Source organism: Onychomys torridus, chromosome 3 (genome assembly GCF_903995425.1).
Source record: "Onychomys torridus chromosome 3, mOncTor1.1, whole genome shotgun sequence".
Taxonomy (NCBI): Eukaryota; Metazoa; Chordata; class Mammalia; order Rodentia; family Cricetidae; genus Onychomys; species Onychomys torridus.
Genome location: NC_050445.1, coordinates 110,114,637 through 110,139,181, shown reverse-complemented (window position 1 = coordinate 110,139,181; position 24,545 = coordinate 110,114,637). Strand labels below are relative to the sequence as shown.

Genomic DNA, 24,545 nt, shown 5'->3' with positions numbered 1-24,545 from the left:
TGGGACTCAGGTCTGTGATGTCCACCAGGTCCAGGACTAATTAATTCCCTACAGTCCTCTTAGGGGCTTTGTCCTCTGAGAGGAAGTTAAGGTGGTAAGCCCTCCCTGAGACAGATGAGCACCACGAACAGAGTCCCAAGGATAATAATCCCGGGCACAGAAGTTCTTGCCTTTAGTGGTCTTCAAAATTTACCCCTAACTTTGACTGATACAGAAAACAGTTAATCCCAGGTCTCGTAGGGCACAGAAAACCAGGTTAAATTCCTTTGCTCAGGTATTTATGAACAAAAGTACAGCCTAGAATTTTCTGTTGTTACGAAGGTCTATGCCATTGTGGACACTTCATCTGAACCTGGATTAGCACCACAGATAAATCAGAGCAATTTTTATCCAAGCAAGATGAAAGGCAGACTGACTGAGGAAGCTTGAGGGCGTTGCTGGGACTTGACTTCACATCATTCCATCAGACTGCTCTCCCATCTTTTCTTTGTAACTGTTAACTAGAGTGTTGTACAGTTAGATGTGTTTATCAAGTCTTAAATCTACACAGCCAACTGACCAAGAAATATTTCAACAAATGCTTTACATACAAAGGCAGGATGTGCTCATGTTGTTCAACATGCAGATCCACAAGCAAAACCCCATCTTTAAGGAGAATGAGCAACAGTGGTGGGTATCTGGACAGCTCCTGTCAGTCTCCTTGCTGCTTGACTGATGAAAAATCCAAACAGGGACATACAAAAGCCCCACACTTCTAGGAAAAGGCAAGTGTCCTATGGGCTCAACAGGCCAGCCACAGACTAGCTTCTGATAAGATTAATCAAGCAGCAACAGCATTCTCCAGGGCCATTGCGGCAGGGAGGGGGGCATTCTCTTTCTCTAAAATGCAGTGAGCTGACTCACCCCACTGAGCCTCCCTTAGGCCTGGCCCCCTCAGTAATAAACATAAGACAAAGTTCTAAGTGACAGCAATCCATTCCCAGCTTGGTAACAAATGTTTACCCAAAATAAGCTCTTGTTCACAGAACATCAACAGTTTGCCTTGGATAATAAGAATTACCTTTGACAAGCTAATTATTCTTGCACAAAATAAATATTAAAGGATTGAAAAATTAAGGGGGCTGGAGAGATGGCTCAGAGGTTAAGAGCACTGACTGCTCTTCCAGAGGCCCTGAGTTCATTTCCCAGCAACCACATGGTGGCTCACAACCATCTGTAATGAGATCTGGTGCCCTCTTCTGGCCTGCAGTCATATATGCTGGATACATAATAAATGACACAAAGCATTTGACAAAGTTCAACATCTACTTGTAATTTAAAAATAAAACTATCAACATTATCTGCAGAAAGAATTTTCCTTAAATGTGAAGATCCTGGGGCTGAGGAAGAAGAGCTTCTCCCAAGAGAACTGGGCTGGGCTGTGGCTGCCGTTGTTCCCACGTCTACACAACAGGGCACTGAAGCACTAGTCAGAGAAGACAAACAAGGGGCCAGAGAGATGCTCAGCGGCTAAGAACCTGGACTGCTCCTCCAGGGCACCCAGCTTTGGCTCCTAGCACCCACATCTGGAGGTTTACAATCATATGTAACTCCAGCTCCAGGAAATCTGATGCCTTTGAGGGCAACTGCACCCAGCCAGCTACACAAACCTACAGGCACACACACACACACACACACACACACACACACACACACACACTTAAAACATTTTTTAAAGAGAGAAAACAGATGAGATTAATACGTGTATATTACCTGGAGTGACACAAAAATTCAAAGCAATCCTCTTTAAAATCCCAACATTGTTCACATAAGTTTTATGGAACAATAAATTCATATATAAAATTTATATTTTTATATATATATATATAATATAAAATTCACATATAAAGTTCATAATTTCATATGGAACCATAAAAGATCTTGAGAAATAATGAATCTGGCACACAATTTCCTGATTTCAGAGTACATTACAAAGCTATAGTGATCAAAACAGTGTGGTTCTGGCACAAAAATACACACATAGCCCAACAGAACAGAACAGAGATCTCAGAAGTAAAGCTGAACATATGGTTAGATATTTTTTGACAAGGTGCTAGGAATACACAATGGGGAAAGGAGAGTTTCTTCAGCAGATGCTGCTGGAGTACTGTATACCTACATGTAAAAAATTGGACCCTTTTCTTGTACCATACACAAAAATCAACTCAAATGGATCAAAGGCTAAAACATAAGATCTGAAACCATAAAAATTATAGAAGAGAACACAGGAAAAGGCTGCTTCACATTGGTCTTGAAAATATGATGCCCAAATCTGATATACTAAAGAAAAATAAAAGACTATATCAAACCAAAAAGCTTCTGTATGACAAAAGAAACAACCAATAAAGTTAAAAAAGAAGTATTTTGAAAGCACATAAGTAACAATAAGCTAAAATTCAAAATACACAAGGAACTTATATAACCCAGTAGTAAAGAACCTAAACAACCTGCTTAAAAAGAGCAAAAGACGTGCTGGAGAGATGGCTCAGGGGTCAAGAGCACTGACTCTTCTTCCAGAGGACCCGAGTTCAATTCCCAGCACCCACATAGCAGCTCAGACCTGTCTGTAACTCCAGTTTCAGGGGACCCCGACACCCATGACAAAAACACAAATGCACACCAAAAAAAATAAGATAAAATATATTTTTTAAAAAAGGAGCAAAAGAACTAAACGAACTTTTTCCCCCAAAGGAGACATACAATGTCCAACAGACACAAGAAAAGGTACTCAGTATGTTGAAACCACAGTGAGATCTCACCTCACACCTGTTAGGAAGCTTGTTGTCCAAAAGCTAAAAGGTAGGTGTTGGCAGGATGTGGAGAAGCAGGGGCCTTGCACCTGGTTTGCAGGAATGACAGTTGGTATAGCCTATGGAAGACGGTATTGAGATTCCTAAAAGGTGAAAATACCGGTACACTGAACCCTTCTTCTGGGAATTCCTCCTCTGGGGGAATGAAAGTACTTCAAAGCAGTATGTGTGCTCTTGTTGCAGAACTTCTCACAATAGCTAAGGCGTAGACAGCCTAAGTGTCTGTAAATGGGTGACTAGCTAGAAACCAAGTATTATTTAGGTTTAGGAAGGGACCTCTGTGCTAGGAGAAGGCTCAGAGGGCAGAATCTTTGCGGCACAAGCACAAGGACCTATATTCAAATCCCCAGAATACACATACAGAATGAGTGAAGTGGCAGGCCTGTCATCTCGGCACAGCTACAGGAAGTTGGGGGCAGGTAGAGACAGGAGAATCTCCAGAAGCTTGCACCTAGCTAGCCTGGTGAAGATGGCAGAAGACCACAGAGGCAAGGCCTCCAAACAAGGTGGAAGGCAAGGACCAACACCCAGGGTTGTCCTCTGACCTCACACGGGGCACGTTCTCTTTCTCTCTCTCCTCCACCCAACACACATTACATACATAAGCACAGCATATACACACATACACAGAGAAAATAAATAAAAGGAGATCCTGGCATCTGTAACAACATGGGTGAGGTTGGAGGACAGTGCACTAAATGAAATAAGCAAGAACCAGACAAATTCCACAGGACTTTTCACAGGTGGAATCAGAAAAGGCTGAATAAGTGGCTACCAGAGCTGGAGAGGTGGGGGAAGTGGAGAGAGAGCCACCAAAGGGCACAGAACTGCCTCACACTGGAGCACCTCAGCTTCTTTCAGTCACTCATGTATTTACTGAAATTTTGCAGTATTCCTCTTAATAGTTTTTCTTTAAAGATTATGAAATATGTACTTTTTTGTCTTATCATTTTGAGACAGAGTCTTATACTGTAGTCCACGTTGGCCTCAATTCAACTTGTAGCAATCCTCTTGCCTCAGCTTTCCAAGTTCAAGGATTACAGATGTGAGACACAGCCCTCGAGAAAATATGTACTTAATATTTCATAGTCTACTAAGAACTAATGCTTTACAGGTCCCCCATGCATCCCCTTATGCCTTATAAATCTGTCATGTTTTCATGTCTATATACACTGAAAACTGTAAAATATAATAATTTTTACTTTCAATCTGCAAACATATTTTAAGATCTCCAGAGCAGAACATGCCACTTGTCCAGACATTTGCCATCTCTACTGAGCTCATTCCATCCTGGTGTTCTGGGTGTTCACTTGGCACCTTTTCCTTCTGTCTGAACCACTTCCCTTAGCAGACACATTAGTATTCAGTATCTTAGCTTTCCTTTATCTTTGAATACGTTCATTTACGCCCACTCATGAAGGAGGCTTTCGGAGGAATACAGAATTCTAGGTTGATGGTTCTGTTAGCCCTTTATCTGTGTTTGCCCAACTCTGAGCTCTCCTGGTTTCTGGGCAGAAACCTCTAGTTACCCAGTCTGTGTTCCCCTGTAGACAGTTCAGGGATTTTGCCTGTTTGCTTTTTTTTCCCTTTATTTTCTGCCACTAGTTGGCAATGTGATATGAATGTGGGTTTTATGGATTTATTCCATTTGGGGTTGGTTCAGCTTCTTGTCTGTGAATTTACAACTTTAAACAATTTTGGAAGCTCTTAAGGCATTATTAAATGATTTTGAGGGGCCTACACTTTGGTATTTGAGATTTGGGATCCCAGAGACATAAGCAGGAGGCCCTCTCCAGTTGTTCCGCAGATCTTCAGATTTGAACACTTTCCTCTGTCACCCAGACTCTAGCTTCTACAGTGAGTCTTTGCATTTGCTGACTCTTTTCCGTCTTTGCTCTCAGCTTTTGTATCCATTCCCTGAACATCTTGGTTTGTGGAACACTATTTCCTGTTTAAAATTTTTTACTTTGTTTTTCTTTGTATCTCCTATTTCTTTGTTGAGGTTTTTCTATTTTAGTATTTTAAGAATGTTCATTATATATAAACATATAAATATTTTAGTATTTTAGAGTAACTGCTTTAAGGACTTTGAAAGATGACTCATGCCCAGCATGGTAGCGCACACCTTTAATTTCAGGAGACAGAGGCAGGCGGATCTCTGTGAGTTGGAGGCCAGCCTGGTCTACAAAGTGAGTTCCAGGACAGCCAGGGCTACACAGAGAAACCCTGACTCGAAATACTGGGGAAAAAATAAAAGGAAGATGACTCATGTGTTTATGTCTTTTCTGTCATTACTGGTGCTTTTTCCAAGTGATTCAAGATTTTCCAGGGTGATTTTTTTTTTTTTTTTTTTTTTGGTCTGTTGAATAAGAATGGATTGTGCCCTGGGTATTCTGATCATACAACTCTGGGGCTTATTTAAATGCTAGAGATAACAATGATCACCTCTCCTCTCTCTCCCTCTCTTGTCTTCTCTCCTTCCCTCCCTGTGACCCCTTCAACTTTAAACTGGTCAGGTGCCGGTTCCAGCTGCCTGCTATGCACTGTCATTCTTGCGTTGGCTCAGAGTTCAAGTGAGTCAGTGTTGTTTGATGCTTTCATGAGGTCCATCACTTGGGTAATCAGCTGAGGCCTGAGCTGTGCTTGTCTGTGATTTAGTTCTCAGTGTCTGTGGTATGAGAATGTCAAGGCAGGTATCACCTGGGGTGAACCTCGGAGTCCATGAGGCTGGAATCTCCAGTTTCTCTCTGTACTGGTTCTCTGGCTAGAAACCTGGGGTTCTAGTCATCCCATCCAGCCACACTTAGCTGTGATTGGCCTAAATGACAAGGCAGGATGGAGGGAGGAGGGAGAGGGGGAAGATAGGGAGGCAGTGGGGAGACTCACTCTGAGAATGACGTTTCCTTTCCAGTGATGGAGGCCAGAACTACATGGATCCTCTCAGAGCTGTCTGCACAGTGTGGGCTTCTGGGTTCCAGCTGACACAGGTCAACGGACATAGGAGGGGAACCCTGAGATTCACAGCCGCTCCAGTGCTCCTTCCTGATGCACAAATGGCAAATGTCTTTTGTCTGCATGTTGGCCATGCTCTGCAGCGCTGTTCAGTGGGAAGGCAGGGTGACAATGCTTGCCCATTTGCCTCAGGTAGAAACTAGATTTGTGGTTAAAAGTCTAACATCAATACAGCTATGTCATCATTTAGTTAGAATTTGCCTGGAATAGACTTTCCAGTCAGGTCCTTCGACACCACAGCCTAATGAGGGCCTGCCTTCTAGTATTTCTATTATTTCATAATAGTGCTACAGGCTGGTGGCTAGGCCTTCAACATATAAGATTTTGGGGGACAGTGCACATTCTCATGAAAACCATCTGTAACATCAAGAGGCTCAATGGAAGGCTGTTATGCTTACAATGCAGGTACCTGACATACATCTTACTTAACTGTTATAATTAATCTTATAATAATAAAATATTTACTAGACCAGAGTCAGGTTGAAGCCAAGATTTAGTTCCCCTTAACTCTGAGGCTGGAGCCTTCCTCACATACTGCTGCCTCTCTGGAAAGGAGGAGCCACTGGCTGCTCTTTGGGAGATACTCTGCAGTCTATCCAGGAGACGGCGAGTATTAAATCCACTAGAGAGTAAGGAGGGGGCCTATTTTCACAGTAACTGGCAGGGATCTTCAAGCACAGTGGGGTGTATGTAGCTACCCTAAAGCAGACAGTCAAAAATGATTGCAAGGTATCGGTGACTCACCTAAATCAACAATTTTAAGGTTGTGTATATTTGTCTCAATTCCAATTACACACGGAGTGAATAACTAACTCTGCACCAAGACTACAGAAATGAAACAACTGAGTTTCACTTCACTTCAAAGCTTATATGTAAGTTTAGGATTAAGCACAAATGTTGGGTAAGGTGACTTTGGGGTGAATTTTACCTATGGCAAAGCTTACTGGATGATCATGAATCTGGTTCCTGGTTCTGGGAATCTTGAAGCAAGATTCTAAGCTACTAGTTGGTCTCCCCACTTCCAGCTTCTCCTGGCCTTTGATCTCCCCAAACATCCTTCAATCAAGTTGCTTCTGTGTGGTTTCTCATTGCACATTTTCTTTCCTCTTTTCTTCCTTCCTTCCTTCCTTCCTTCCTTCCTTCCTTCCTTCCTTCCTTCCTTCCTTCCTTCCTCCCTCCCTCCCTCCCTCCCTCCCTCCTCCCTTCCTTTTTTTTGAGACAAGGTTTCTCTGTGTAGCCCAGGCTGTCCTGGAACTCACTCTGTAGACCAGAGTGGTCTCAAACACACAGATATCCCTCTGCCTCTACCTCCCGAATGCTAGGATTAAGGGTGTGCACCACCACCACTACCTGGCAAAGCAACTACTTTTTGGTGTGTGTTGTTTGTTTGTTTTGTTTTTTGAGACAGAGTTTCTCTATGTAGCCTTAGCTGTCCTGGAATTAGCTCTATAGACCACACTGGCCTCAAACTCACAGAGATCTGCCAGCCTCTGCCTCCCCAGTACTGAGATTAAAGGCATGTGCCACCAACCACCTGATTTTACTATGTTTTCTTAATTCTTCATCCATGGCCTTCATAATGTGGTTCCTAGTTGATATGGTTTCAACTTGAAATGTCCTCCACAGGCTTGCAGTTTGAAGGCTTGACCCCCCAGCTGGTGGTGCTATTTTCAAGGCTGTGGGGCCTTAGGAGGTAGGGTCTGCCTGGCTGAAGTAGATTACTTGGGGTGGGACTTGGAAGGTCATATCCACCTCTGGTTCTTGCCACAGTTTTGCTTCCTGGTCCATCCCATGTGAACTACCGCTGCCTCCCCCGGGCACAGACCACGCTGATGTCCCTTCTACGGTGGGCTGGAGTCCCTCTGAAACCACCCATCACACTAACCCTTCCACCCTTCAGATGCTCCTGTCGGGTGTTGTCACCGAGACACGAAAAGCCAGGGACCCGTGCGCCTGCACCGCTCTTAGCCCCGTCCGCACCAGGGCTCTCCTATCCCCGTTCTCTCCCCAAGCCGCTGCCACCACTCACCCTCCCTGGTCTTTCCTGCCTCTCCTGAAGCACAGTCCGTATACTCTTTTTTCACTGACAGAAATGCTGTAGGCCTCTTTCGGTACTGGATAGCCATCCCAGCATTGGCCTGGAAGTTCCAACCCCCACTGAGGCTTCGGTAATGGTCACGCCCACAAGGCGAGGCGGAGGAGGAAGGGGAAGACCAATGATCGGGTCCAGGAGGTCTCTCTCTTGGTTCCCAGACTCTGGACGCTGGAGGTAGACCGAGCATCTGGACGCTGGAGGTAGACCGAGCAGAGTTCTCCAGAGAACACCGCCGGACTGCGCTATACCTTTGCCAGACCCTGCAACCTACCCCTTCATTTGTAAGTTACCCCACAAAATAAACCTCCCTTTTGACTACGTGGAGTGGCCTTAATAATTTCACCAATATCTTTCAATTTCCCTGTTGTTCACCAGTGGACATTTGTCCGTGCTATGAAGAGTGGGTTTCTCAGGTAGCCGCTAAAGTGTCCTTTCCCACAGCCATCCGAAAGACATTATCATTTTTATTACACGTCTAGCCCAGTTGAGCTTCCCTGTTAGGAAGAGGTCTCCTTCTGGTTATAACAAAGGAAGGGATATTTATCTAGAGGAAAAACTTAATTATAATCATGAGTCTCTTAACTGAGGTAATCATAAATTATGTTGCACAATTGTTCTTAAATAAAACAATTTTAATATTTGAGTATATGAATTGCTCTGCTTCATGCTGTGAAAACAGCCAAAGATAACAGCCTTCATTTCATGGTGGGTTTTTTTTTTTCATCGTCTCCAGTAGAGGCCTGGCTTGCTCTCACCCCCGAGCTCATCATTTCCGCCATTTCTTTGCCTCTTATCACCTCCCTGTTCTCCAGTGAGGCAGTCATGCAGGTGGGAGGACTGAGACTCAGCAGTCCAGTCAGCCGAATGCCCGGTCCTCCCAGCCTCTGGGGAGGGGGGTGATAGAGGGTGATGTCAGAGAGAAAACACACTCTGAAGACTAAGACCTGAGGAAGCAGGAAGACGCAGGAGTGAGGCCGGAAGGGACCTACGGCAGGTGTCTGGAATTCTTACCAACTGTTGGAATTTCTAGGAACTGTATGTAGTCTTTCATCAGCCCCTGATGGGCAGTACCGACCACACACATTCAAGAGAGGAGGGGCAAAGGCATTCATGGAAGAGTTACTTGGTAGTATGTCTTCAGAAATTTGGAGGGTTAGGCAAATTGAAGAGAACTGGCAAAATCTGTGGCATAGTCTACCCTGCTGCTGCTTTCTCATTCACAACACAACCACAGTTGGCTGCAGAACCCCACATTTCACCAACTAAAAATAGACAAAGACTTCTTTTACTTCACTAGGATGGATCATGCTGCTTTTGCATTCCAAGGCCCTCGAAAATGCCATAAAAATAGTTTTGCCCTCAAAGCCAATGCACTTTGACTTAATTGGCTTGTACTCCAGAACATAAGAAATACCTTTTGGCCAGTTACGCAAGTGTATTTGAACTGGGACACAAGAGGAAGGGAAACTTTTGTTTTTTACAGGAGTAGACTGTTGACATAATGAAAGCAGCTATACTCTGAGCAATCTACTACTTACCCAGAACATAGATCTCACTGTTGACGACAGCTGCACTGAACCGGTACTTAGAGTACCGCATGGGTGCCTGCTCTCTCCATTGATCTTGGCTGGGGTCATATCGAAACAGTTTGTTGCTTAATCGATCAGGCTCTTCATCAGGAAGATCCATCTGTATGAAATATGACAGCGAATGTAACAACAGACCACTTAGAGGCTCTTGTGAGCGTGTGAACACAATTAATCAAAGCAGACAGCAGAGGAGATGAATGGAAGTTGACTGTCTCACTCAGACTCGCAGACTTGCCAAGGACTCTGTCAACATCAGAGGGATTTATATGTGCAATGGGCTAATAGGCTGGTTACAGCAATCACTGATTTTCACATTTGGACACCAAAAATGAATCAACCACAAGATTTAAAAAAAAAAAAAAGCAAAGCATGCTCTCTTGAACAGTGTGTAAAGTAAACCCTAACCTCACCAAACTTCATAGTTGTGAATTTTAACAATATTCATGAAGAACTAATTTTAATAATTCAAAACACTTCTACTGTTTCAGTAATTAGAGAATTTTAGACCACAATTATGAGCCATATGTAAATAACCTGATTTCAATTTTCAAGATAATAGGATTAGCATAAATCACTTGGAGTTTTGTTTACATATTCACTTATGTTATATATTTGTATATTTCTTTAATGATTAGATAGTAAAAATTGAATAATTTTATTCTTACATAGATCACAAGCAGCTTCTACCCATAAGCTTCAGGTAAAATAATGTTATTTTTATTTATGATATCTGGAACTTTATAACAACTTCGAGCTAAGAATTTATGTGTCCCTTTTTGGGTCCAAGTTTTCAACAAAGAAATAACTGCCACCCTTAGGACCATTACATGCACTTCACTTTGGTCTAGTCCTTTAAAGACAGCGGAAATGATGACAGTGTGGGCACTCAAAGCCCGTTTCATGTGCTCTGTCCAAAGCACAGTGAGATCGCCTCATTACACAATACTCAATCACAGACTACAAATTAGCAAATATTTTCTTTATTGCTTACTTTCTTCTGTTTTAGGTATTTAATCTCCACATTAGTAAAGCAAAGCTTCCAAGTTATTTTGAGGGCTTGTTCATGCAAATTCACTGTGAAGGTGGATAGTTTTAGAAAATGAAACTACAGATAATGTCAGGTCCAAGCTTCTTACTGTAATGAAATCTGTACCATGTTTGATATACAGCACAAATAGAAGCATCAGAATAGAGTTTTCCAAGCTTATTAGGGAATGCAAAAGCATGAGTTTTATCATGAGGCAAGTCTGATAAAATAAGAGAAAATACAGGAAAATAAATTTACATCACATGGGCAGCCATGGAATGAGAGTAATCTGCAATGGAAAAACTGGAAGGCAGGAGCACAGGGCAGCTGAAAAGATACCATTGTAAATGCCAAAGGCCCAGGAGGACCCTCAAAAGGACTCAGGGCCACTGTGTCACACTGCTGACCTCTGTACTGGCTTGCCTTCACTTCTCTGGGCTTCAATAGTACCAGCAGGCTTCTGTTAATATTACTTGGTGTTTACAGTCACAGCATACTTTCTCAGAAATGATGGTGACACTACAGAATCAATTTTCTGGTTATCCATTTACGGTAAAAGCCTGTGTGTGTGTGTGTGTGTGTGTGTGTGTGTGTGTGTGTGTGTGTGTATGTGTGCGCGCGCGCGCGCACGCTCTCGCACAAGCATGCATGTGCGTGTATGCGTGTTTGTACTTATGGTGAATGTGGGTGTTCATGTACATGTGCATATGCAGGCCAGATGCTAAACCCAGGTGTTCCTTGGGAGGGTCTACCTTAAGTTTTTGAGACAAGGTAGCTTGCCAAATCTGGAGTTTGCCAATTTGACTAGACTGCCTAGTCAGCAAGCCCCACTGGCCCTCCTGTCTGTTTCCTCAGTGCTGGGATTACAGGCATTTACGTGGGTTCTAGGAATCAAACTCAGGTTCTCACGATCTTCCCAACTGAAACACTTCCCCAGGCCCTGCAGCAAGAATCCTACATGTAGAAAAGGCTTAGGAGTGTAGCCACTGATCACACAGCCATCAGACAGCAGACTGGAATGAGGATCCAGTTGTTCCACTTAGCTACCCCTCGGCACAGGGATCTTTTCCAATCAGCCAGTAGGGGAAGAATTATAAAGTCCATAGCATAGCACGAATACTAAATGCACCCATGTCTATAAATAACACATTTAAAAATCAATTTGCTAAAACTGCTTTGACACTTTCAAGACTTAAGTTTATATTATATGGTAAAATATATTTATATTATATGGTAAAAAAAAAGCATTTTGCCAAAATGTAAGCCATAATCTTTTAGTACTCAACAGCTGCCACATTTTTCAGCAAAGCCAGACACTCCAGGTAGGTATGCAAGGAATTTCTTAACCTGAGGGGTCCAGCCTCCGATGACATACAGTTTCTTGTTCACTGTTACCACAGCATGACAAGCCAACTGCAGTGGAAGGGGACACACTCGTTTCCAGGTGTCTTGGTCTATGGAGTACTTATCAACACAGTTTGTAATGAGGTACTGGTTTTTAATTTTCATCTGTCCTCCTATGACGTAGAGGTCATTATTGATGCTGCCCAGAGCATAGAGCTCTCGAAATTCAGCTGTGCATAACTTTTCCCAAAACTGGTTTCCTCTATCATGATACCTGCAAGTTAACAGGGGGGGGGAGGGGGGGCAGGATTAGAGTTACCATGGCAACAACTCACCCAAGAAACACATTCAAGTTTTTTTTTTTTTCCAACACAAAACAATATGACCTGACTCTTCTAATTGGAGGAGAAACAGATAATTAACATGAGACAGTAATATATATTTGCTTTCTTTTCCCCCAAAGATCAATGAACAGAACATAATATGTTGAAATATATTCTTCATCTCCCTGAAGAATTTTAGGAAAAATAGACATGTAGAAAGAGTATACCTTAACCCGGACTAGTTTTTAACATTTCCTAATTCTGGGAAAGAAAATCAGGAACAGGAAAATCTTTCAGAAAATCAGTTTTAACCTTAACATAAATGAATAAAGACATAAAGATACAAAATATCCTGAATATTTGGATAAGAAACAGCATTTTAGTACAACATTAAAAGATTCATGGTTTTAGGCAGAGAATCTAAAAAGTATCTCAATTTAGAATTTCTAGCTGTAAATTGTACATAGGTAGAATTGTTTTAAAGACAAGGTCTTTCTGTGTAGCTCTGGCTATAGAACAGGCTGGCCTTGGCTATAGGGTAAGCTGCTCTCAGCATCTCAAGTGTTGGGATTAAAGGTGTGCATCATCTTGCCTGGCTACTATTTAAGTTATAGTTTTGGTTCAACACTTATCAAGAGCATTGTGTTAAAATCCATCTGTAGTCTCAGTATTTAGCCCAAACTGGCCTAGAACTTGCCATCCTCCTGCCTCTTAAATGGTTGGTTATACACTTGTGCCACCATGCTTGGCTTGTAAATATATCTTTTCCAATTGTAGTTTGAGACATTTGGTATGAGAAAGAAAAAAATACACATGGTGATAGTGAGATAAAATATCTGAAATTAAATGTCTCAGAAAAATGTAGAAAAGTGTACATGGAACAAAACCACAAAACCCAGGAACATGGAAAATAAGGAAGCAGGTGTTCTGCTTGGAAACAAGATCAAGCCTTTATGTGTGCTTTGTACAGAGTACAGTTTTTAAGGAACACTCTACAGTTAGTCATCTAATCAGAGTCTCTCCCACTTGTTCTGGGCCAGCTCTCACATTCCCCAGAGAACATTCTGCTTCAGGCTTGACGGGAAAGCTGAAAGGCATATTCCTTTCATAGAGGCTTGTGTGGCTTGTCCCAGTTGAATGCAGAGATCTCTCAAACTTTCCAGTGCCTATCTTCCATGCAAATCTAAAAAGGAAGTCCAAGTTCCTGGAATCACAAGGAATATTTTCACTAATTTTTAATTTATGGATTTTTCAAAGATAAGAAAGATCTTATCAATATGCTAAAGTAAAGCTAACTGAGTGAATATGTAAATAGAACCAAAAATGGGTTTGGGTTTTCTGAGGCATATTTTAAGAAAACATGGTAGAATGGAATTGGTACTATGAAGACTGACAATGGTTTTCTAAATAACTTGCTAATCTGATTTTTGTTTCAACAGTTAGAACTGTAAATGGGGAGATAAAATGCTTAGATAAAACTATAAAAACTTGTGACTAGGAAATAGATATGACATAAAAAAAAAGAAAGTAACAATGACAAGAGCACTCTGTGCCAGCAGGTTGGTAGTTTAAAGATGGCATTTACGTGCTCACTTACTGGGCAGTAGTGGCACATATCTTTGATCCCAACACTCGAGAGGCAGAGGCAGAAGGATCTCCAAGTTCAAGGTCAGCCTGGTCTACAGAGTGAGTTCCAGGATAGCTAGGGCTACACAGAGAAACCCTGTCTCAAAGAACAAAAAAACAAAAAAACAAAAAACCAAAAAACCCAAAAAACAAAAAACAAATAAATACATGCTCACTTATTTCAGTGGGAAGATAAAAGAAGAAGATGGAAAGAACCAGCCTACCAAGGTGTTTGTCTATTTCCTACTTTAACTCAAGAAGAAATACACCTGCATGGATGCATGGGCATCTATACTGTACAACACAGGCAATCTGAAGAACATCTGGGTAAAGATTAGAATGATAAGAAGCAATGATATTAAAATTATGGAAGTATCATTATAAAATAATACTGTAGGGACACACCATAGGACATTTGTTTCCCCTATTTATCACAAAATTAGCACCAAAGTGACCTACAGTGATGCCAGATTAAGAGTCTTGTGAGAGTAGGTCTCAGGGAAGCAGGTCTCTCAGTGCTCTCTAGAGTCCTCTGTGGTGACTAATTATGAGGAAGGACGTCTCATTAAGTGCAAAGCAATGCTTCTGATAACCTGACTACCCGTCTTTCTGACAATCTTATATCAAAGGTAAAGGTGGCAGAAACTAGTGACTTGTACCCTAATTCTGACCAATGTAGAGGAGCTGTTTGGTGCCCGAAACCTGGCTAAGTCTGTGATAGTTAAAAAAAGACATGATGGAGTATGCAGTTAGACACTGCTTCAGGGAAGGGAAGAGGGCTTTTAGAGCAAAGATGAAAGATGTTTAATGCTCAGAACCAAAACACACACACACACACACACACACACACACACACACACACACCAGTAATTGATGCTTATTAACAATAACTTCTGGTGAGAAACCAGTAGACTGTCTTGATGAGGAAGAAAAGAGATATATGAAGAGCTCAAGGCTCTTTAAGGTCCCAAGATAGAAAGGGCACCAGCACAAAGCATGTGCCATCCATGAAACAGAACTGCAAGAATCCTGTCAGGAAAGCTAAAGCCTGTTCTTCCTGTAAGGCCTTCATATTTACTTTGCAGTCTACTGATAATTCTGAGAAAGGATGCTCCTGTAGCCTGTGACATGCTTGGCCACCATGGATGTGGGTCCAGATCATTATCCAGGACTCTGTAATCCCTCCCCACTTGGGGAGATTAGATACATTCCTTAAACCACAGCTGTGTAAGAGACAGAAAAGGCACAGAACAGATGTGTAGTGCTCATAAGTGATGGAGGAATAGTAGACTTCTAAGTTCCTTCTTTGCTCCATCTTTGCTGTCACAAAGAATTACATTATGATTGAAAAATATGAATACACCCTGATGAGAGGGATCTGAGAAGCTAGGATCCTGAAGGAAAGTTATACCTCTTAGTACTTACTCTATGTCCATATTTCATACTCATGTAGTTAAATAGTAAGCACTCAGAAAACAAATAGATCAGAAAGTAAACGTGTTTTCACAAATAACATACAGATTTACTTACCCATGTCTAAGCAGGTATCTATGTAACTATGTAACTAAGTATCTATAGAACTATGTATAAGAAGGTATTCTTGTTCCTCTTATTATAACTGAAGGTTCCTTCAAAGGGTCTGTAATGCTGAAGGTTTAGGAAAGATTCACAAATTGAGGGCACAGAATGAAAACTTTCTGGTTAAGAAAAAGTTCTAGCCAGGGGTGTTGTCACATGCTTGTAATCTTAGCACTCATGAGAGTGAAGGACGTAGGAGTTGGAGGTTAGTTTGGGATACATAGCAAGCTCCCTTGTTCAGCTGGCATAGTGTTTGCCTGGAATGAGGGAAGCCCTAGGTGCAGTCCCCACACATAAACTGGACATCCCAGCACTTGTGTAGGCAGGATGATCAAGGTCACCCTTAGCTACACAGTGAATTTTAGGTCATCCTAGAATACATAAGACCCCACCTTAAAAAAATTACTTACTACTCTAAATAATAAATAATAACTAAAAAAGAAATTAAAGAGTTTATATAAACAAACTTTTCTTTTTATTATAAGTTATATAATATATATTACACCTGATCATATAGATAATTAAAGCCAAGAGTGAAAAATACAATTGTATCATAACATAGATATATTTAAGTAATTAAAAATTCAATTATATCTTGACAATTAATGGAAAAGGCAGGCTGTGGATGGAGCTCAGAGACAGAGCACTTGCCCAGCATGGCAAAGCCATGAGTTTGATCCTTAGCACTAGCTAAAAGCAGCCAAACAAAAACCAATAATAACAACAAAAAAACCCCAAAGAAAAGTAATTTTAAAATATGAATGACTTCATTATAAATATTATATATGCTATATTGACATTATGGCTATATAATATGTTCTGTATATTACTCTATGAGAGATGTATACTAGAATTTTTACTATATATAATTTAAAATGTGACCCTTCAGTAGTATTTCTTCAAGTGCTAATGTCAAAACAAGATTTAAAAAACATATAAAAACTGCTGAGGAGGTAGAGGCAGGTGTATTTCTGTGAGTTCAAGGCCAACCTGGCCTATACAGAGAGTTTCAGGCCAGTTATGGCTACATAATGAGACCCTATCTCAACAAAACAAAACAAAAAACCTGCTATGAGATACAAACCTATAAATTTCAATATTCTTGCTCTTTTGTCTAGAGAGTCGAGAGGCAGTTGCTTCTCCAGCCACAATTATAGTATTGTTTTCCATGACTACCCCAGTGCACACTGTTCCCAAACCCTCCCCATACTTGGGTGATGAAATAAAATAGGTCTTCCGTGACACAGGGTCATAACAAAAACTGGCATCCCCATAGTTCCTGTGCCGTGATCTGATCCCAGAAGAATTGTTCCCAATGCAGAGCAGCAGGCTGGTGGTCTCCATGCCATAGCGAAGATTAGGGGAGTGCTGCTGGGGTGTCTTGATGGCTTTGAATGCATTCTGGATTATGTCAATGCAACTACCATCACAAAGGAGCATCGTGTTCCTTCTTAGGGCCTGTCTTAGAAAGGAAGCATTTATAAGTTCCAGTCTGACTTGCTTCAAAAGCTCAACGAGATGCTCTGTGCGCAAGGCTTGGTTATGATTTACCCATCTCAGAACCAAGTCCAGAATGCTCTCTTCTCTGGATATATTCAGATCATCAGACTTAATGAGTGCCAGAAGCTGGTGAGCTTCGATGTCTAGTATTTCTCCATGTAGGCTTACCTCAGCAAAGTGCTGATATAAATACTTCTTTGACTGATCACATAAATCTTCCGCTCCGATTTGTTTTGCAAAATAATAGATTCCTATGCAGTTGGAGGCATCCATGTGGTCCATCATGTATTTTTGGCACACACTAAAGACTTCTTCCATCTGCATAAAATAGGCAGCCATTGCTACAGTCTGTACGTTGGCATTATTGATCTCCAGGACTGCACTGTACATGTAGTTTAGTATCACTGAAACACTTTCTGCTGTGATGTCATGGAGTATGACCTCCCTCTGAGTGCACTCGAGTAGTCCACAGGTGAACATAGCCTTGAAATAAGGACTAAATGCAGCGAGAACTAGTCTGTGGCAAGGGAATTTCTCCTCTTCTGCTATGAGCACTACATCAATCATTTCTTCTAATTCTTTCATAGTCTTAATTTTATCTAGTAAATTCAAGCAATGCTGGTGTTTTCCCTCAGTCTGGCACTCCATGATATACTCCTTGAAATTTGTAAGTAAGGTTTCTTTGATTTTAGCTTGATTCCTGAGGGGCTATTTGCATTTCTGATTACTCACAAATCAACAGAGATGCCATGAAACAGTCCTGAGGGTAAGAAAAAAAAGAAGGTTTTGTCTAAGAAAAAAATTTTCTTCATACTTAATGCATAGCAATAATGCTAAGAAGTGTTTATAAATAAATATTATACATTCAGAATAGAGCAATTTAAGACAACTACTTTGTATCTTAAAAAGACTTTGATGTGTAAATCATCAATTATTAACTGCTACTGCAATAGTTTATAATCATCAGAGGGATTTTTTTTTTTTCTAGGACTGGAAAGATCTCAGAGTAAAGGAAGAAAGAAGTAAAAAGATAAGCACATTTTGCAGTTCCATTTCTAGTTATCAAATGGGCCACCCTGCAGGCTGAGGGTGCAGGGGGTATCAGTGAATATCATTTCTAAAGAGATGCAGTGTTGATCTGGGTTACACTCAATCCCTCCACAACACACAATCACATGTATAAGGACTAATCCATAAACTATGACCAGGGCTACATAGACCCCCGAAAGTGGGATGGCTGAAACCAAGTCCACACTCTGATTAAACTTTGGTACGGAAAAATTATTCAGACTGGTAGGTAATGAAAATTTCATTTCTACTGAGCTTCAAAGCACAAGCCAATGGCTGCTAATCTGAGAATTCATGGTATTTAAAACATAAACCTAAATGTGTCTTCCTTCCTTGCCCAGCTTTTCTTTGTTCCCTATTTCACAGTGGCACAGACTGAATTGCTTCTTGCCTTTAACAGCCCTAGTCTAATTAAAAGGCTCTAAGCTGGTGGTGTCACCTTCGCCTTCCCCAGGCGATGCAAACATGAGGTTGCAAGGAAGTTAATTAGCTACTTTGATTTAAAGAAAGACATTCCCAGAGCCAGGAGCTCTTTAGAGGAGAGGGTCCTAGTCTCTATATCCTTTTCTAGTTCTCACTTGGCTACAAAGCTACAGGCAGTGAGAACAAATAATAATGGCGGCAGAGTTGATGCTTAAGAAAGAAATGTGGAGTTAGAAGGGCAGGAATACATTTTCAACTGGAAAGGATAGTGAGTCCCCAAATTTCTATAGCCTTGTAAAGAATTAGACATTTCATGAAAGATTGTCTGTTTTTTTTTTCCCTTTGAGTGTTGAATTAAATTTCACTTCAAGAAACAAGTGATATACACATAGTAAGGAGTTATAGATAAAGACCCAAGAAGCACTGTGAGAGCCTGTGACATAACAATCGTCCGAGCTTAGAACCGAAATAGCCATAAAAGTCTACCTGCTGGGCCTTCTGGCACTGCCTTTTTCTGTTTAAACTTCCATAAAGCTTAAAGCTTTCTTGGAGATGGCTTTCTGGTTAAAAGCAAGCTCTGATTTACTATGTTTTTTTTTTTTATTTATCTATAAGAGTATCCAATTATGGGCACCTAAGAAATTGTTACATGTCTGGATTCTCTTATATACACTATGACTAGCCCAATTTACATTATATAGGTGTCCTGATGCAGCATCATACCATTTAATACATAAAAGCTATTAGTTGGGGCTAAAAAGAACCCAAGCTATTTTGTTGTTGTTCAGATCTGAGAGTTGAACTTGGAATATCACATGTGCTAGGCAAGCTCTTTACCATGGAGCCATATCCTTTGCCCTGAACATAAACCTTCTTTTAAGGAAGTACCCTTTTTTCTGTTTTTGTTTTTTGTTTTGTTTTGTTTTATTTTGTTTTGTTTTCGAGACAGGGTTTCTCTGTGTAGCTTTGGAGTCTGTCCTGGACTAGCTCTTGTAGACCAGGCTGGCCTCAAACTCACAGAGATCCACCTGCCTCTGCCTCCCGAGTGCTGGGATTACAGGCATGCGCCACAACTGCCCGACCTGTTTTTGTTTTTGAGACAGCGTTTCTCTGTATAGCCCTAGCTGTCCTGGAACTCACTCTGTGGGCTAGCCTCGAGCTCAGAGATCTGCCTACCTCTGGCTCTGGAGTGCTGGGATCAAAGGCCTATGCCACCACCACCTGGCTAAGGAAATAAATTTTTAAAAAAAACTTAGTATTTTATTTGTATTGATGTATAAAAATATCTCAAAGCATACCAGTGTCCACAATGTCAGCAGGCTGTGTACCTTCCAAATGAGATGCCCTTGATCTAATATACCACAGGTAGTTTGGTCAATTCCTAGAATGCTGATCTTGATAATATTAGAACTCTGATGCTTGAGACCCAAAGATTATAATCCTATGATTTCACATATTTAAGATAGGAGTCAAACTACCTGATGGACTTTTTGGTGCTATTTTTTTTGGCTATTGTGATAAAAACAGGAAGTTCAAGCTAAATAAGTAATAAATCTGTTTGTTCATAAATATGATATAGGTGGTATTTAAAACATTTTTTCATTACTTTGATTTTATGTGTATAGGTGTTTTGTTCACATGTATAATTGTGCACTATGTGTGTGTGTTACCTACAGAGGCCAGGCAAAAATTGTCTGATCCCCTGGAACTGGAGTTATAGACAGTTGTAAGCCACCGCACTGGGAATCAAACCTGGGTCCTCTGGAAGAGCAACCAGTCCTCTTAGCTGCTGAGCCATGCTGGTGACACCTTAATTGATTTTATAGTGGATGATGCTGGGCTTCTCTTAGTATCCAACCAACCTTCCTGGAAAAAGACTGGTCCCTACATCCCTTACTAATGTTACTGGTTCAAGGACAGGCATGTCCCAAGGGTGGCCATAGCAATGAAATTCAGGTCTTGGCTCCATGGCTGGGAGGTCCGTATGTTAGACACTTGTTGCAGCCATGTCCCTGTGAGCCAGCATCAGGACAAAGCAAACTCGGGGAGGGAGGCAGAGTATTCAGAGTAATGGGTTTGAAAATGCATTTTATATCAACAGTTTATGGTTTGGTGGCCATTTAAGCTGATTCGAATTGGGGAATGCTATTATTTGTAATCTAGAAACCTTACTTGTATAAATGGCATTTGAAGAAATGTTGAGAAAAATGGCCATCACTGGGTTGTAGTCTTATATTTTCAGATACCATGCTGTCGAGTAGAACCTTCAGAATCTCCTTCATAAAACACACCAATCACAAGCTGGGCATGGTAGCATACACCTTTAATCCAAGCACTTAGGCAGAGGCAGAGAGGCAGGAGGATTTCTATGAGTTCAAGACCAGCCTGATCTACATGACCAGTTTCAGAGCCAGGACTACATGGTGATATCTTGTCTCAAGAGAAAAAAAAAAAAAAGCACTAATTATGTAAGTTACTCTTTTTTCTATTGGCTTTTCTCAAAATGGCCAAGGCATTATACATGGAAACAGACTGAATTGTGAACCCAATTCCATCTGACCCCAACATCTGCATCCTTTGTCCTTCTAGTGCAAGGGCTGGAAACCTAAGGCCAAGTGGTAAATATGTCAGGCAGGCCATCTGGGCTCTGTCACAATCACTCAACTTTGCTCTTATAACACAAAAGCAGCCAGGGGGGGGGGGAGGTGCCCACAAACAAATGAACATGACTGTGTTCCAGTAAAATGAATTTTGGATGCTGAAATTTGAATTTCACAGATTGAACATGCCCTATTTTCATGTGTCATGAAATATTATTCTTCTTTTGACTTTTAAAAGCTATTTAAAATTATGAAACCTGTTCTTAGCTCATAGACTTTGCAAAAACAAGTGGCAGGCTGCCGACTGCTCCAAAGCTATAAATAAATCTACTCTCAAGACTGTGAGTAGGACACTATCCTGTCTGGATGACTAATCTCCATTTCTTTCCCTAAATTCAGCTGAGAGTTTTGAGAATTGGTTGTCTGCTTTGAAAATATCAACTGTTTGTTCATATCTATATCTATATTATTATACCTACAGTCAATCTCTTGAACAAATAAATGGTGTATTGGGATGTGGTTCCTCTTTCTCAAACATTGGCTTACACAAATAACAACAACAAAACCCCTTCAATTTCCTTTAAAAGAGAAACAACAGTTTCAAACATTTGGAAGAATCATTTACTGTGAATGGTTTAAATGGACATATACATTTGCTAAGTACCTATTCTTTCTAATTGCTGTTTATAGACTCCTGAAAGGTATTCTAATTGCTTTGGCTTTACAGATAAAATTAATTTGCTGGTTGAAATCTTGAAAAAAAAAAAAAAAAAGCCTGGATGTTAAATCAGCTGCCACACTTCAAAAATACTCTCAGCACTGTCTCTACATTTAGAGCATAGAAGGTATTGGTGTGTCAGACAGAGGTTAAGCTAGCTGCTCACTTACTTGCTGTCATCTTAAAATGATTTAACCTGTCCTAAATCTTGGTTTATTCATCCAAACAACGGGGATAAATCATATAAATGAAGCAGTTTTTTCTGTCTCTAGCCCCCAAATGGACAATGGGTATATTCTACCATCACAGTGACTCAGCAAACAGTACTGCTCCGCAGTTAGGAACAGAACTTGGGCTTGGTTACCGAGGCCTTGGTCTGACTCCTTGTCTGCATAATCCAGTAATATGAACATGTTTCATAGCCTCTTTAAGTTCTAGCTTCTTCCCCTGGGATTTCTTTTAAGAACTGTGTAGGAATAGTTGGAAGAAACGAATGAGGTTATGCATGCAATTAGTTTTGTAAAATCTACTTGGTAAAGTGAAGGCAGGACATACCTGTACAAACATTTTTCAGACAAAAATAATTTGAGTGCATACACAAATCACTTGTGGATACAGATACAGCTCATAAATGGAGAGAGCTGACAACAACTTTTTCTCATAATGAGGGCAGAGAGTGCATTCTCCTTTCATCAGCAAAACAAAATTGTATAAATGTTCTCAATGATATCAATGGGGAGTTATTCTCTGCTCCAATTTATAGCAGACTGAACTGATGCATTCATAATAATAGTACTCATAATAATGGAGAGAGATGAGTAGCAAAGATAAATATAAATCACAAGAATAAAGCCTAATTACTCTGCAAATTCAAAATGCAGTTACACCCAAGTCCATTATATTTAGTTTAGAGAAGTGCACTGCTATAAATTTAATGGGGGGCAAAAATGTCAATTTCTTTACATCATAAATGTTTTGCTTTCAGAGACCAGGGGCCTCGAACCAGTCCAATGATTCTTTGAGATGAACGCTTGCATGTAAAAATATATGGATAATGGGGTTTACTGCGTGCGTGACTCACTGTGTCACACTGCAGCTTCCATGACAAGCTTTCTCTTTCTCCCCCCTTCTCCCACCTTTTTTTCTTAAATTTTATTTTGTTTCATTCTGGCGGAGGGAGATGGGTGGTACTGGGAGGTATGATGTGAAAGAATAAATAAAAAGAAAGTTAAAAAAATGTTTTGCTTTCACAATGTTTGCTTTTATAATCTTTACAGTTGCTACTTTTTCTGAATAATGATTGATACATGACCAAGCTTTCCTTTCTAAGAAAATTCTCCATCTTCAGCAGAAATTAATTAAAATTCATAGCAACACTGTTTGAAATAGCAAAAAAACACCTTTAGCAAAAACCACCATTAGCAGAAGACTATATTATATTCACTCAAAAGAATATTACACAGCAGAAAAATTAATAAACATGATCTTCATGTATCAAAAACATGGTTGTGAGAAAGACTAAAATACATGCTGCATACTACTAATGTGTTTGTAAAATATACAATACAGTATACTGTTCTAATAGAATAGTGTAGATAATATATTCTGACATAAACAGTTGGTGAATTTGGTAAAGTGTACTACAAGAGTTTTTAATATTATTTTTGGATTTTTTCTGTAAATTTGGAAACACCAAAATAAAAAGGTTAAAAATTATGTATTTTTAAGAACCTCTACTGGGACATAAAGCAATGGAGAGTGGTTGTTTTTACGGGGTGTGGAAGAAAGGGAGACCAACAGCAAAGAATGACAAGGAGTTTCAACTGTATAAATGTTTAATTCCCCTAGCTGGAGGGTGAGGACTCAATCCACACTTCATTGTTCTTTAAGCCCTTTTGTATATCTTGAAAACTGCATGAAGTGTGTTTAAAAGATTGTATTAATATTAATCACTTATGGCTTCTGAAAACCTTAGCCGTGTTATAAATGATGCCTGTACATGATCTGATATGTCATATGCAGAGAAATAATAGATACATTATGAATTTTCATATATTATAAATTTACATATCAAAGTGTAGGCAACCAAAGTTATGAGTGATGAGAAAATACAGAAACCTCCCTATGTGGCCTGAATGACAACAGCTTTGAAATCTTGTGGATACCCCCCACCCCCACTTCCTTGTGAATTTCTTTAACATTGACCTGTGTGATGGAAGTTACTAGATTCAGAATTGTTATCTGTTTATTTCCCCCATAAAAATGTTTGGAACAGTGAATAGGTTACAACCATGATAGAAATGATCAACATCAAAGCTTTGCTTTTTTATTTATAAAAAATAAACAAACAACAAACCCAAAAACAAAACAAAAACGGACGAGCAAAAAGTGACTAGGACAGGGCTCCAAAATCTAGTTTTCCCAAAATTGCCGTCAACAGATTCGGGTCAACAAACCAAGAAATGTCAACATTATGACATCAGAAAATAATGTCCCAGTTCCTATGTTTAAAGCAAAACCCTCTATTAAGAAGGCCTTTTTAAAGTCAGTGATTACCATGGAGAAAATTCTTGCCTCACACTGAAAACATGTAGCAAGGGCCTGTTTTCACCACCACCCATTTAGTGTTGCAGGCTCCCGGGCGCCGGGCGCCTCCCACCGCTGCCTGTCTCATTTCCGGACTTGCCTTCCTCGTAGATGTTCTGTGGAGTCAATGGGCTCCAGTGCTAATGCATAAATGTAATTCTCTGTCAGGAACATCCTTCTTCCCTTGTCCAGCTCTTCAAAATTCAG

General features: G+C 40.4%; 1 protein-coding gene across 1 annotated transcript in view; it reads right to left on the bottom strand.

Moving 5' to 3' along the window:
• Kbtbd12 (kelch repeat and BTB domain containing 12) overlaps positions 1 to 24,545 on the bottom strand; it is a 74,997-nt gene that overhangs the window by 48,783 nt on the left and 1,669 nt on the right. The window contains exons 2-4 of the mRNA XM_036180329.1: positions 16,528 to 17,703; positions 11,920 to 12,190; positions 9,495 to 9,645 (exon numbers count right to left, since the gene is read on the bottom strand). Coding sequence (XP_036036222.1) covers positions 9,495 to 9,645; positions 11,920 to 12,190; positions 16,528 to 17,591 — 1,486 coding nt within the window. The 5' untranslated portion in view covers positions 17,592 to 17,703. The remainder of the gene's footprint in view (positions 1 to 9,494; positions 9,646 to 11,919; positions 12,191 to 16,527; positions 17,704 to 24,545) is intronic.